Source organism: Hyla sarda, chromosome 2 (genome assembly GCF_029499605.1).
Source record: "Hyla sarda isolate aHylSar1 chromosome 2, aHylSar1.hap1, whole genome shotgun sequence".
NCBI lineage: Eukaryota > Metazoa > Chordata > Amphibia > Anura > Hylidae > Hyla > Hyla sarda.
In genome coordinates this window covers 182,119,993-182,135,695 of record NC_079190.1, presented here as the reverse complement: position 1 = coordinate 182,135,695, position 15,703 = coordinate 182,119,993, and the positions used below count along the sequence as shown (strand labels likewise).

Sequence of the window (15,703 nt, the reverse complement as noted above, 5' to 3'; positions counted from 1 at the left end):
AAGTGCAATGGCCTCTTCATTATTTATCCAGGCATCTGAGTATACTTATGTGCTGCTGATTCAATTGGGCACCAAGGGTGGAGCCACAACAGATAATCTAAATACAAGTAATAAACGTTTCTTCCCCAGACAACCCAATAAATGACTGACTACTAATTTACCCTAAATCACATACCTCTTGAAGAGTCTTGCTGCTTAGATCTTTTGCACTTAAGGTTCTTCAACAGTTGCATGGACTTTCCAGCCATAATAATCTGCTTTAGTACAGGGCGAAGAAAAGAGACCATGGTGTGTTGCCTGCTGGCAGGAGCCTGGTCACTTCCTGAGCTGGCACTGGCATTGTCACTCATTTTGTCTTCATTCTCAGTCTTTTCTGAGACACTATATAAAGTGTATGTGGCATACCAAAAGTCCCTATGATTAACAGGCACATCTTTATTTCTAAAAGAGAAAAAAAGGACAATTCAAACCACCTTTACAAATTACAAAACAAAAAATACATAAAATATTTAGATAAAATCAGGTATAAAAGAATTAATGTATGTTAATTCCTAACTTTCTACTGGTAAAATTACCATACGGAATCATCCCCAAACCATCAATCAAAAACAAGAAAAAAATGGGATGAAGACTCAATAAGAGTCTATATAAACTCAATGATAGATCTCAAAAGATACCATTAGTCCTATATGCAAGTAATATCGATAGGTAAATAATGCAAAAATATTGTCAAGAGTACAGATGACCTCAAGATAAAGGGTGGGGTATAGGTGGGGAAGAAGAGGGAAAGGACCTAGGAGGGTAAAAGGCCAGCTTGGATGGATTGGCCGCTACCTGCCACTCTCCCTCTCTTTACCCTATTCTATACCTACACCTAGGCGGAGTTTTCGCCCCGATAAGGGCGGCCCCGCTCTGGAACCTAGTCTATGCTGACTCCTATATACCCTACAATAAGGGAAAAATAGGAGAAGAGCTGACTGTCTCACTGGGGAACCCTAAATAGCTATATGGATAGGGATGGCTATCCCTAGCTAAATAAATAAGTGGCTCCAAGGTATAGTGAGATTTGAGTGAACCAAATGTATAAATATCAAATAAACTGGTCCCGGAACCTAGTCCCTTTAGCTCAATTGATCTATGTATATACGTTTGTCACTCTCAAAATGAACCAAACTATATTGTTGCATGATATCCTGCCATATCCAAATATGCTCTGTCAGTAGAAAGTAGTATTACAGAAAGCAAGACCACTTATATGAATAAACAGTGGGCCCACATAATGATGTATAAATAGATCCTTTTCCCACAGTTACATTGATGTATTAGTAACACCGGATCAAACTTGTAACCAGACAGCAAGCTAGTGTGACATTGTTAAAGTACAGGTTACCAACAGCAATAGTAAAATGAATTGATAAAACCTGGTCAACAGGTTAGCAGGAGAGTGTATAGAGATAAAGGTTCATGGTTACAATAAATTATACTTATTGTCACGATCACATCCTATCGGTCCAGCCAAGACATTAGAGAGAGTGTGATGGTGCAAGGGTTAAGGCCACCAGACCTCTGGGTATCCACTACTAGTCCCAGCAAGTCACCAAATTAACCCTTAGATAAACGTGTTTCCACCAGAGCTGCCTTCAGAAAGGTGAGCTCCTATATTTGGAGATCAAAGACCAGAGCTGATTAATTAAACATTTAATCTGATAAAAGGAATCACAGTGCTGACTATATAAAAATACAGAAACAAATGACATACAGGTATAAAAATATATAAAGAGAGTTTTGCAAGACAAGTTCGGAAAACAAAAGATGAAGTTCTTACAGCATGATGGGATCAGTCCATGAGAGTGAGAGTCCAGCTGTTCTTAGGATAGTCTTGTCAGCTTTGGGCACAGCCTTGAACAACAGTTGAGTCCAGCATTTTTTAGTCTTATCTGCTTCTTTGGAGGGAAACTCCATCCCCCCCCTCCCCTCTGATCCCACCAGGTGGGGCATCTCTCTTCCTAACCCCTTATCTCTTTGATTATATGATGGGACCAGAGTGCATGACTTCAAAGGAGAAACCAAGCAGCCAGACCCCCAATAAAACGCAATACACAAAAAACAAAGGATACACCGTCTGAATGACCTCTCACCCATGTCTTGGATAATACATCACACAGTTATAATTATAATACACATAGGATTTTAATAATCAGGCCTTGGGCCTGACACTTATCGATATAAATGCCAGATAGGAATGTCCCAACGCGTTTCACTCCCGCCTATTCATCAGGGGAAAATTGGGGGCTGTATACATGATCCTAGTAGAAGATGATGGCCGATGTTGGAAGCAATATAGGTGGTAATTGCTGAGAGCCATAGCTGTGACTACACAGGGTCTGGTTTATATGCCGAATTAGTGACCTCCCTCTTGGTCACCTCGGCCAATCCCGGAACTACACCTGTATCAACAAACACCCACACTAGACAGGTAAACATCCTGATTGGTCTAGAAATCCTTCTATCAATCTTACCTGTGGATGTGCGGAGGTGACGCAAGACGCCTATCCACATGTGGCGCCCAAGAGGTGAGAATATTCCATTCACTTCCGGGTGCGGTCATGTGATCGCAATGTGGCCTCGTTCTGAATGCCATTAGAGAATCCTCATTGGGCGCGTCTATGCCGCACCATGGCAACGCGTCATCTATTGATTTACAAGTGGAGCACAGAGGATAATCTCTGAGTATTCTTCCGGCATTGTCATGTGACACCTAGGTCACGTGATCGCAGAGCAGCCTCATTCTGGGTCGCTATGCGGTCTCACACTTAGGCTGCATCTGTGCTGCAGCCATAGTAACACATCAACAAAGATGTGTAGATCACGTGGCTGTTGTCCGGCCTCGTTCTGAACAGACACCCTGTTTGACCTGAGAGCGGTCTCTCTCTACTGCACAGAGAAAGCGTTCCTAGCAACATGTGGGGCAACATGTATAGTGCGTCATTAGCGGCGCCCCGGTGGATATTTTTATTAGATAAATGAATTTTTATATCATTAAAGAGTACCTGTCATCATCTAAACTTTCCCTGATCCCCCTTCCCATCTGTCCCCTTCTCTAAATATGCCTATCCCTGTGTTTATTGAGGTTTAAAACGCTGTGGAAATACCTTTTTTTATCCCTCTTCATTAGCTCAGGAGCACTGTCTTTCTGAGGGGTGGAAGGAGGCGGGTCCCGGCAGGCATGATGTCACATGAAGCCTGGCTGGGGCTCTGCTTCTGCCAGTCTTCCTGTATGCTGCTCTCCCTCTGCAGCAGTGTTTCCCAACCAGGGCACCTCCAGCTGTTGCAAAACTACAACTCCCAGAATGCCCAGACAGCCAACAGCTGTCCAGACATGCTGGGAGTTGTAGTTTTGCAACAGCTGGAGGCACCCTGGTTGGGAAACACTGCTCTGCATTGTGCATACAGACTAAGTACAGGTGAGGGATGGCATCCTCTGTCTCTCTCTCTCTCCTGTGTCTCTTTGCACTAAAAAGTCAATGCTAAGAACCAGGGGCTGAGGGAGCAATTACAGAGGCAGTAATTTAGATGAATGTCAGGGGGGGGGGGGCACAGAGCAGGGAGTGCAGTGAGATAATACAATGTATAAGATAACATGTGGTGAGAGGCAGGGAGAACACAGAGCAGGGGGGAGGGGGAGGTGACTGGCTGTTATATGAGAGGCATGTGAAGGCTTGTAGCTCACAGGCTGGGAGCAAGTCCTGAGCTGAGAGTACTGAACTTCCGGTGGAAGGACCAGAGCCCTTCAGCATTAGTCCTAAAAGCTGTACACTTACTATGAAAAGTATAGGATGCTGCTTACAGACCAGGCATAGATAGAAGAGTGACCCCTAGTAGCCAAAAGTATAAAATGAAAAAACTGGTAAAAATATTATTATTTTTTAATGAAGATATATTACAATATCTCTTCATTAATGATTATGAACAACATATTAAAAGTTTTTGTTGATGACAGGTACTCTTTAACACATAGCCAAAATCAGCTATTTAACATGGATCTTCCAATATATTAACAAATTAGATTTGCATCCACATGATAGGTATGAATAATTTAACCGCATAGATATATGTTATTACTAATTGAAAAATCATGTTATACAGGGATATAAAGAAATGCTGCATGCTGAAGATTTTAGTGCATCCATGCAAATAATTACATTGTGGTGCAAGAGATGTCTGGACATGGTGTTCATATGCCATATAGATCATTAGAAAAAATAAAGACCATAATTTGAGTCTCACTTAACCCCTTCAGGACCAAGCCCATTTTGGCCTTAAGGACCAGAGCGTTTTTTGCACATCTGACCACTGTCACTTTAAACATTAATAACTCTGGAATGCTTTTAGTTATCATTCTGATTCCGAGATTGTTTTTTCGTGACATATTCTTCTTTAACATGGTGGTAAATTTTTGTGGTAACTTGCATCCTTTCCTTGTGAAAAATCCTAAAATTTGATGAAAAATTGAAAATTTTGCATTTTTCTAACTTTGAAGCTCTCTGCTTGAAAGGAAAATATATATTACAAATAAAAAAAATTTGTATTCACATATACAATATGTCTACTTTAGGTCTGCATCATAAAAGTGACGAGTTTTTACTTTTGGAAGACACCAGAGGGCTTCAAAGTTCCGCAGCAATTTTCCAATTTTTCACAAAATTTTCAAACTCACTATTTTTCAGGGACCAGTTCAGGTTTGAAGTGGATTTGAAGGGTCTTCATATTAGAAATACCCCACAAAAGACCCCATTATAAAAACTGCACCCCCAAAGTATTCAAAATAACATTCAGTCATCATTTTAACCCTTTAGGTGTTTCACAGGAATAGAAGCAAAGTGAAGGAGAAAATTCACAATCTTCATTTTTTACACTCGCATGTTCTTGTAGACCCAATTTTTGAATTTTTACAAGGGGTAAAAGGAGAAAATGTTTGCTTATATTTGTAGCCCAATTTCTCTCGAGTAAGCACATACCTCATATGTCTATGTAAATTGTTCGGCGGGCGCAGTAGAGGGCTCAGAAGGGAAAGAGCGACAAGGGGATTTTGGAGAGTACGTTTTTCTGAAATGGTTTTTGGGGGGCATGTTGCATTTAGGAAGCCCCTATGGTGCCAGAACAGCAAAAAACCCTCACATGGCATACCATTTTGGAAACTAGACCCCTTGAGGAACATAACAAGGAATAAAGTGAGCCTTAATACCCCACAGGTGTTTCACGACTTTTGCATATGTAAAAAAAAAATTATTTTTTTTCACTAAAATGTGTTTCCCTCCAAATTTCAAATTTTTCCAAGGGTTAATAGCAGGAAATACCCCCCAAAATTTGTAACCCCTTCTCTTCTGAGTATGGAGGTACCCCATAAGTTGACCTGAAGTGCACTATGGGCGAACAACAATGCTCAGAAGAGAAGGAGTCATATTTGGCTTTTTGAGAGCAAATTTTGCTCGGGGGGCATATCGCATTTAGGAAGCCCCTATGGTGCCAGAACAGCAAAAAAAAAACACATGGCATACCATTTTGGAAACGAGACCCCTTGAGGAACGTAACAAGGGATACAGTGAGCATTTGCCCCCCACTGGTGTCTGACAGATCTTTGGAACAACGGGCTGTACAAGTTTTCATTTTCACGGACCACTGTTCCAAAGATCCGTCAGACACCTGTGGGGGGTAAATTCTCACTGCACCCCTCATTACATTCAGTGAGGGGTGTCGTTTCCGAAATGGGGTCACATGTGGGGTTTTGTTTTTTTTGCGTTTGTCAAAACCGCTGTAACAATCAGCTACCCCTGTGCAAATCACCTCAAATGTACATGGCACACTCTCCCTTCTGGGCCTTGTGCGCCCCCAGAGCACTTTGCGCTCACATTTGGGGTATCTCTGTAGTCGGGAGAAATTGCGTTACAAATTTTGGGGGGCTTTTTTCCCTTTTACCTCTTGTGAAAATGTAAAGTATATGGCAACATCAGCATGTTAGTGTAAAAAATGTAATTTTTTTACACTAACATTCTGGTGTAGACCCCAACATCTCCTTTCATGAAGGGTTAAAGAAGAAAAAGCCCCCCAAACCTTGTAACGCAATTTCTCCCGAGTACGGCGATACCCCATATGTCGCCCTAAACTGTTGCCTTGAAATACGACAGGGCTCCAAAGTGAGAGCGCCGTGCGCATTTGAGGCCTAAATTAAGGATTTGCATAGGGGTGGACATAGGGGTATTCTACGCCAGTGATTCCCAAACAGGGTGCCTCCAGCTGTTGCAAAACTCCCAGCATGCGTGGACAGTCAACGGCTGTCCGGCAATACTGGGAGTTGTTGTTTTTCAACAGCTGGAGGCTCTGCTTTGGAAACAGTGGCGTACCGGACGTTCTTATTGGGGGAGGGGGCTGTGTAGGGGTATGTGTATATGTAGTGTTTTTAACTTTTTATTTTATTTTGTGTTAGTGTAGTGTAGTGTTTTTAGGGTACAGTCACATGGGCGGGGGATTACAGCGAGTTTCCCAGCGCAAAATTTGCTGCATCTCAAGATGCGAGAAACCCACTGTAAAAGCCTCGCCCATGTGATTGTACCCTGTACATTCACAGGGGGGGGGGGTGCACCAGCTGTTTCAAAACAACAACTCCCAGCATGCCCAGACAACTGAAGGGCATGCTGGGAGTTGTAGTTCGGCAACATCTGAAGGGCCAGATGTTGCTGAACTAAAACTCCCAGCATGCCTGGACAGTCAGTGCATACTGGGAGTTGTAGTTTTGCAACAGCTGGAAGAGCACAGATTGGAGACCATTATACAATGTTCTCCAAACTGGGGCCCTCCAGATGTTGCAAAACTACAACTCCCAGCATGCATGGTCTGTTAGTGTATGCTGGGAGTTATAGTTTTGCAACAGCTGGAGGCACACAGGTTAGGAAACACTGAGTTAGAAACAATGTTTCCCAACCAGTGTGTCTCCAGTTGTTGCAAAACTACAACTCCCAGCATGCCCAGACAGCTGAAGGGCATGCTGGGAGTTGTAGTTCGGCAACATCTGAAGGGCCAGATGTTGCTGAACTAAAACTCCCAGCATGCCTGGACAGTCAGTGCATGCTGGGAGTTGTAGTTTTGCAACAGCTGGAAGAGCACAGATTGGAGACCATTATACAGTGGTCTCCAAACGGGGGCCCTCCAGATGTTGCAAAACTACAATTCCCAGCATGCCCAGACAGCCAAAGGCTGTCTAGGCATGCTGGGAGTTGTAGTTTTCAGACTCCTAGAAGCAGCAGTGAAGATCTTCACTGCTGCCTCTGAGGACCACATACTTACCCGTCGCTGCTCGTCCACGTGGCCGGTCCCGCGCTGCTCCTCGGTCCCGCCGCTGGATCTGGTAAGGCTGCCGGTCCCCTCGTGTTCCCCCACCTATGCTGCACGTCCCCGCGAGCCCCCGCAGCCATCGTCCCCCGTTCTGCCCGACTTCCAGGGGCGGGCAGTGCGGGGGATCTGAACTTTCACCCCAGATCACTGTGATTGGTCCACAGGGACCAATCACAGTGATCGCTGACCAGGACCATCAATGGATGGTCCTGGGGGTGAAGCAGAAGTTGTCCCCTGCTGGAAACATCGGGACTTCTGCCAGTTAACCCGTGCGATGCTGCGCATCGCCGGGTTAACTGAATGTCATTTATAAACGCCGGGATGCGCGAACGCACTGCACAACCCGGCGTTTATATATGACATTCTGCGGGAAGGGGTTAATTAGTCACAGTCATGTTTAGATTATCATGCCTACCTAGTTCTATATTGTTCCATAGTATAGAAAAAAAGATATATTTGAGGGATCAAGTATTATAGACACAATGTCCCTTTAGTCAGTGAGGTGATCAATAAATCAACTATGTGGATCACTTCACATAAGCGGTAGCCAAATGGTACTGATAAACCACATTGATATATAGACTCGGCACCCTTGTGTGCCAATATCAGCTGGGTGTGGACTCCAAGTAATTTTAATGAGCGATTAAAAAAATAAATAAAAAATAAATAAAAAATAATAAAAAAAAAAAGTAGCTGAAAACATTAGGTAATCTACCAGCTACATAAAATTACCCATCCATAAAGAAACATGGTAATATTGAGGAAAAAGGAATTGACAATAAAGCGGAAATTAAGCTAAACACTATATAAAGGGAGTGAACGTTAAAACCTCATTGAGGCCCTGGGGCGTAACAGATTTGAATTTGTATATCCAGGAGGTTTCTTTCTGTATGAGTCGTTTGTCAATGTCCCCACCTCTCGGGGAAGGGCATATTATTTCCAAGGCTGCAAAGGTACACACTTTGGGGTTTCCATTATGCATCTGATGCACATGTCTCGCAACCAGAGTGTCATGTTGGTGGACTATATTATTAATATGCTCGCAAATTCTGCGACGAAATTCCCTAACGGTTTTTTCTATGTAGTCTTTGGGACAATCACATTGGAGTAAGTAGACCAGACCTTTTTAGCACAATATATTAAAAGTTAAGTATTAGTGTTTTTTCGGTGATTCCTACTTTTGATACACTAATAGCAATTGTTTATTCAGTGATACTACTAAAATTACCATACTCAAGATTTACCTACCTTTGAATTATGAATTCTTTTGCAGGATCAAAGAGATTTCCATGGACAATCCATTCATCTACTATTTCTAAGTAAGGTCTCACAGTTTCTACCCAAAGGAAAAACAGAAGTGATACCTGCAGAGACAGCAGTGTTCCATAAATCAAACATTGTGATAACGGAGCAAAAAGTTTAGCAAAAAAGTTCTCTTAGCCCACGCTCACAATTCTAACTGTAGGGCAACTGATAGCAAACTTACACATTGGCAGAAAATCCTAACAGAGTCCTACAGGTACTAGAGGCAACTTTGCCAGCCAATCAGAAAAGGAATGGCAGACTGTAAACTTGCAATTTCCTCATTTATTTGTATAAATTTAACAAATGCTACTAGGCAAGAAAATTTGCAAATTCACTATGAATGATTCTGAATATTAAAAAAAGATACAATAGGGCAAAAAAGTATTTAGTCAGCCACCAATTGTGCAAGTTCTCCCACTTAAAAAGATGAGAGGCCTGTAATTTTCATCATAGATATACCTCAACTGTGAGAAACATAATGAGAAAAAAATCCATAAAATTACATTGTCTGATTTTTAAAGAATTTATTTGCAAATTATGGTGGAAAATAAGTATTTGGTCACCTGCAAACAAGCAAGATTTCGAGCTCTCACAAACTTGTAACAACAACTTTGAGAGTTTCCTCTGTCCTCCACTTGTTACCTGTATTAATGGCACTTGTTTTAACTTTTTCTCACTATAAAAGACACTTGTCCACAACCTCAAACAGTCACACTCCAAACCCCACTATGGCCAAGACCAAAGAGCTGTAGAAGGACACCAGAAACAAAATTGTAGAGCTGTACCAAGCTGGGAAGACTATCAACTGTGGGAGCAATTAATAGAAAATGGAAGACATACAAGACCACTGATAATCTCCCTCGATCTTGGGCTCTACGCAAAGATCTCACCTCTAGGTGTCAAAATGATCACAAGAATGTGGAGCAAAAATCCCAGAACCACACGGGGGGACCTAGTGAATGACCTGCAGATGGCTGGGACCAATGTAACAAAGGCTACCATCAGTAACACACTACGCCCTCATGGACTCAAATCATGCAGTGGCAGATGTGTCCCCCTGCTTAAGCCAGTACATGTCCGGGCCCTTCTGAAGTTTGCTAGAGAGTATTTGGATGATCCAGAAGAGTATTGGGAGAATGTCATATGGTCAGATGAAACCAAAGTAGAACTTTTTGGTAAAAACTCAACTCGTCGTGTTTGGAGGAGAAAGAATGCTGAGTTGCATCCAAAGAACACCATACCTACTGTGAAGCATGGGGGTGTAAACATCATGCTTTGGCGCTGTTTTTCTGCAAAGGGACCAGGACAACTGATCTGTGTCTAGGAAAGAATGAATGGGGCCATGTATCGTGTGATTTTTGAGTGAAAACCTCCTTCCATCAGCAAGGGCATTGAAGATTAAACGTGGCTGGGTTTTTCAGCATGACAATGATCCCAAATACACTGCCTGGAGTGGCTTCCAGGGGTGTGGAAATTTAAGATATAAGCTCCCTTTAGACACTGCTGTCAACTTAGACAGAGGTGATCTAATGGTTTAATAGCCGGCCACGGCGATCGCAGCATGCCAGGCTATTAGCGGCGGGAGAGCTGTAGCTAGCTCCTTTCACACCCGAGGCAAGCCCAGAAAAGTCTATATGTAACTTTTTGATCACCTTATAAAAAATTTCTCATATGAAGTGACCAAATTTTGGACTATTTTTTACATTTACACCGTTCAACGTACGGTTTAATTAACATTATATTTTAATAGTCTGGACATTTCCACATGCAGAGATACCACTTATGTTTATTTTTGTATATTATTTTTATTTAAAGAAAATTGGAAACTTTTATTAGGAAAGGGGCTTATTCACATATATACGCACTTTTTAAAATATTTGATTCACTATTTTTCAGTCTTCATAGGGACTTATATATGGTGTCTTTTGATTGGAAAACGCTGTGTTACTGGGGGGTGTTCTTATTTTCCACCATAATTTGCAAATTCTTTAAAAATCAGGCAATGTGATTTTATAGATTTTTTTTCTCGTTATGTCTCTCATAGTTCAGGTATACATATGATGAAAATTACAGGCCTCTCATCTTTTTAAGTGGGAGAACTTGCACAATTGGTGGCTGACTAAATACTTTTTTGCCCCACTGTAACTAGAATGTTATGAAATATGTTAAAGTATCAAAAGCTAAAACCATGTGGTGAAAAAGACCCTATCCTAAATGTGCTTTTGTCAGAAGTGATTTAGCAAATAAATACCGTTTGCTCTGATGCCTCTCCGACATTGTCATATTCAAGGATAGCTTTATACAAAGTATTAAGTAGATGAGATGCCCTCACAACATTCCTCGTGTCCGGAGGAACCTCTGCAACTCCCGTGCTGAAAACTTTATGTAAAACTTTGAGCTGTGCAAGCCGAGGCGCCAACTTGTCAACCACCATTGCCAAAGTTATTGTTTCATCTTAATATAAAACAGAACAAACATTAACTCTTCATACAATTTTCCCGGCACGTACTGGTATCCTGGCACATGCGATCATGTACAATTACCTTTATTAATAATACATTTCTCAATGTCTGCAAGTTCTTCCTTAAAGCTCATAAAGTATTTATACAAAGCCCACATAAAAGCCTGGTATGTTCGAAAGGGCGCTTCAGCACCCTTCTTGGTGGTTGGAAGGGTCCCTGGCAATGAATTCTCGGCACAATGACCAGTGACATCATCCATAAATTTCTGAAGTCTAAACACCACTTGGCCATATGCTGCTATTTGTTCCAGCACAGACCTAAGGCAATTCTGAAGAGAAAAATTAAAACACAATATTTAACCAACAATTCAGTTGTTTAAAACATCACTGCAAGCACTTTTTAGGACATGAATAAGATTTTATACAGTGTTCCTTATTTACCCAATGAGATTTTCACAATAAAAAGGTACAAGTTCAAGCTTCTATGATCTGATGCTGGAAAAGGGAATGTTTATAAATTGGTGTGTTTATCTTGCAGTAATGGAGAAGGAACAACACCAGTCCAAGACAGACTGTCCAAACTATAACCTAGGACCCTATTCTTCTCCATCTATACTTATGGCGTGAAGAAGAACATAGAATCCCATGGCTGTCGTCATCACTTGTATGCCGTTAACAATACAGTTTACCTCATTAGCTCAATTATAAAGCAAGCAAAGTTTGGGCACCAATTCTTAGATGCAGAAGTCTAAACACAATAAAAAATATGAAGCTTATAAACCTACATGCGTCATATGGGTCACAATGATGTCATTCCTAACAGTGACTTTTCCATCATTTAAATGAAAAATAAAAAGCTTCTTCACACCTGACAGTAACCTAAAAGACACAATAAACAGTTTACTTTTTGTTAGGAAGGTGTAAGCAATAAACTAGGCCCGACACAATAGGGGGAGATTTATCAAAACTTATGTAGGGGAAAAGTGAAGCAGTTGCCCATAGCAACCAGACCACCTCTTTCATTTTTAACAAGGCCTCTAAAAATCAATGAAGCAATCTGATTGGTTGCTATGGGCAACTGGTCAACTTTTCCTCTGCAAAGGTTGTGATAAATCTCCCCAAATATATTTACCCATTTTAAATGAAGGAAAATAAAGGCAACTTCTGGAGAAAATAAAATGAAAGAAAAACAGTTAAGGAAATTAGGTTTGTTACAAATTGTGTCCCTCCAAGCATACCCCCCCAACCCCCCCCCCCCCCCACCCCCTCACCCCGGTCAGACATTGGGCTTGGAAAGACACAACTGCATGCTCACAAAGTTTTTTCTTCATGTACAGTGACCCCTCGACATACGATGGCCCCAACATACGATAATTTCAACATGCGATGGCCTCTCAGAGGCCATCGCATGTTGAAGGCAGCATCAACATACGATGCTTTTTTATGTCGGGGCCATCGCATAAACGGCTATCCGGCAGCGCTGACTGCTTCAGTTGCCGCCGGATAGCCGTTTACGGTGCCCCGTGTGCTCCAGTGATGGTCACTCACCTGTCCTCGGGGCTCTGGCGCGTCCTCTTCAGGATTCTCTGCATCGTCGGCGCTCTCAATCAACGTCATCACGTCGCTGCGCACGCCGTCCCGTCATCCAATAGTAGTGGCGTGTGTAGCGACGTGATGGCGGCGACGGAGAGCGCAGTTGCCGGGGAAGCAGAGGCCTTGCAGGAGCGTCGACGACATCCCGGGCAGCGGTGACGGTCCGGAGTGGCAGGGACAGGTGAGTACAACTTTCTCTAACAGTGGTCTACAACCTGCCGACCTCTAGATGTTGCAAAACTACAACACCCAGCATGCCCGGACAGCCAACGGCTGTCCGGGCATGCTGGGTGTTGTAGTTTTGCAACATCTGGAGGTTCACAGGTTGTAGACCACTGTCCTATACTTTACATTGCACAGATACCTCAACATACGATGGTTTCAACAAACGATGGTCCGTTTGGAACGAATTACCATCGTATGATGAGGGACCACTGTACTGTGATAAAAAAAATTTAAAAGATGCTGAGCTGCAAGAGCTAGACAGACAGCTAAAATAAGTGGTAGGTATATTGCACATTATACCTGAAGCATAAATAATATGACTACAGAATGATACAGTGCAAATGCATTAGCAGAAAATAAGGTGCAGCGCTGAAGGACCACAGGAATGCTCAAACCAGACGGGTCCGGAAGTGTACACTTACCATAGAGTCTCACGAATCACTTGTGTTTCAGTTACAAAGGTTTTCTCATCAGGTGTATAAAGAGGATCTGCTGTGTACAAATGCTGGTCCCTAGATAATAAATATACATCCATTATTAACTAATTTAGGTACAAATAACTGATTACCAAATAAATACCATTAAAAGAATGCACTTCCGCATATCGAAATGCCTACAGTAAACATTCCCTAAACAACTAAATGTATGAACTACTTGGCTAGAAAGGACATATGATCAGGTATCGAAGTGAGAGGAAGAGAAAACATTTCTTACCAGACAGCAGCTAGATTAGAATGTAAATGTGAACTGTGCGAAAATCTGCTAGCCCGAGGCGTCCAGTACTGAGGGACAACATGCTGCTCCAGCCAAGTGCGTGCATCAGCCTCACCAACTAAAGGGAAAAATACATTAGTGATAAAACAGTCAGTAGAAAGGCTAGCTCCGCTCCGATGCTCGCGGTTATGTATAGGATGTAAATGTACGTCCTGGTGCGTTAAGTACCACCTCACCAGGATGTCGTTAAGGGGTTAAACTATTAAAATACAACGTTATTTTGAGAAAAAAAATAAAAAGAAGAGAAGCGAAAACCCTACAGGCGTCTTTTAAATAAGCTGTAAACATACTGACTGGCGGCAGAAGAGTAATGTTAGTCATTTTTACTTCATGGTGAACTCAGAAAAAAAATCCCACAAAATGGTGCAATTCTATATTTTCCCCATATTAACCCACAAATGATGTGTATAGTTTCACAATACATTATGGGGGAGATTTATCAAAACCTGTCCAGAGGAAAAGTTGTTGCGTTGCCCATAGCAACCAATCAGCTTGCTTCTTTCATTTTTGACAAGGCCTCTGCAAAATGAAAGCAGCGATCTGATTGGTTGCTATGGGCAACTGGGCAACTTTTCCTCTGGACAGGTTTTGATAAATCCCCCCCCTATATGGTTAAAGAGGTTATCCAGGAAAAAACTTTTTTATATTTAATCAACTGGCTCCAGAAAGTTAAACAGATTTGTAAATTACTTCTACAAAAAAATCTTAATCCTTTCAGTACTTATGAGCTTCTGAAGTTAAGGTTGTTCTTTACTGGCTAAGTGCTCTATGATGACACATGTCTCGGGAACCGCCCAGTTTAGAAGAGGTTTGCTATGGGGATTTGCTTCTACTCTGGACAGTTCCCGAGACACGTGTCATCAGAGAGAACTTAGACAGAAAAGAACAACCTTAACTTCAGAAGCTCATAAGTACTGAAAGGATTAAGATTTTTTAATAGAAGTAATTTACAAATCTGTTTAACTTTCTGCAGCCAGTTGATATATAAAAAAAAAAAAGTTTTTTCCTGAATAACCCCTTTAATTAAAAGGATTCAGCAAAATGTTATGGCTCTCATAAGATAAGGAGGAAAATAATTTAAAGGAGTACTCCAGCGCCAAATAACTTATCCCTTATCCAAAGGATAGGGGATAAGTTATAGATCGCGGGGGGTCCGAGCGCTGGGGCCCCCTGGGATCTCCTGGACGGGGCCGTGGCAGTCTGCAGAAAGTGAAGTTTCGTCCCCAGCAGAATGCCGCAGGGATCACGAAGATCGCGGGAGGCCCCAGCGCTCGGACCCCACCACGATCTATAACTTATCCCCTATCCTTCGCATAGGGGATAAGTTATTTTGCACTATAGATGTCCTTTAAGTAAATAATTCATTCACTACAGCTGCAAAATGTGTTGAAACAAAGTTATGTTAGAAGTGTGTGACTAAATGAATATACCATGGCGAATAGCAAACAAAGGCACACAAGCCTGCACAGATAGCCCATATCAGAAGCACACATTCACCTTTCCATGATACCACAGGAGCTGTATTCTTCTTATCGGCATCATCTTGTGGGGTCCTATCAACCTGAATTCCAGAGTCCTCCCTACTAAGTGTCTCCTGGTCATCTTCCTCCTCACTAATATCAGACCACTCCTAAAATCATATTAAACATCAAATTCTACTATACCACAGTATTTACAAATGTCATAGTACTGGAGCTAACATGCAGTTTTAAAACTAAAATCCAATGTATGCAATGAACCATTCATTTGCAAGGGGGTGCTGTGATATCCCTGATCCCTCCCCCCTTATTAGCCTGGTATCTGTAGGAGTGATGCATCCTGCAGTGAAAGGGCCAGGTTCCTTGCTACCTAATGGCAGGACTTCTATCCAAGATGCTGAGCTGCCAATAAGGAAGACAAGATAACACGACCAGGACAGGAGGCAAACAGGTCAAATTCATATTAAGAGGTGGCAAC

At 42.1% G+C, this 15,703-nt stretch overlaps 1 protein-coding gene and 1 long non-coding RNA gene across 4 annotated transcripts in view; one reads left to right on the top strand and one right to left on the bottom strand.

Moving 5' to 3' along the window:
• Nucleotides 1-11,931, top strand: part of LOC130355575 (uncharacterized) — a 63,308-nt gene extending 51,377 nt beyond the window's left edge. Inside the window, exon 3 of the long non-coding RNA XR_008888586.1 lies at nt 11,694-11,931. This is a non-coding gene — a long non-coding RNA (uncharacterized LOC130355575). The remainder of the gene's footprint in view (nt 1-11,693) is intronic.
• TUBGCP5 (tubulin gamma complex associated protein 5) overlaps nt 1-15,703 on the bottom strand; it is a 68,144-nt gene that overhangs the window by 41,461 nt on the left and 10,980 nt on the right. For all 3 annotated transcript variants that reach the window (XR_008888585.1, XM_056555870.1, XM_056555869.1), the window contains exons 6-13: nt 15,245-15,377; nt 13,688-13,805; nt 13,396-13,485; nt 11,941-12,034; nt 11,238-11,484; nt 10,946-11,148; nt 8,638-8,753; nt 176-441 (exon numbers count right to left, since the gene is read on the bottom strand). Coding sequence is in view for 2 of the 3 variants with exons in the window: in XM_056555870.1 (XP_056411845.1) it covers nt 176-441; nt 8,638-8,753; nt 10,946-11,148; nt 11,238-11,484; nt 11,941-12,034; nt 13,396-13,485; nt 13,688-13,805; nt 15,245-15,377 (1,267 nt within the window). In the remaining variant the exon portion in view is untranslated. The remainder of the gene's footprint in view (nt 1-175; nt 442-8,637; nt 8,754-10,945; nt 11,149-11,237; nt 11,485-11,940; nt 12,035-13,395; nt 13,486-13,687; nt 13,806-15,244; nt 15,378-15,703) is intronic.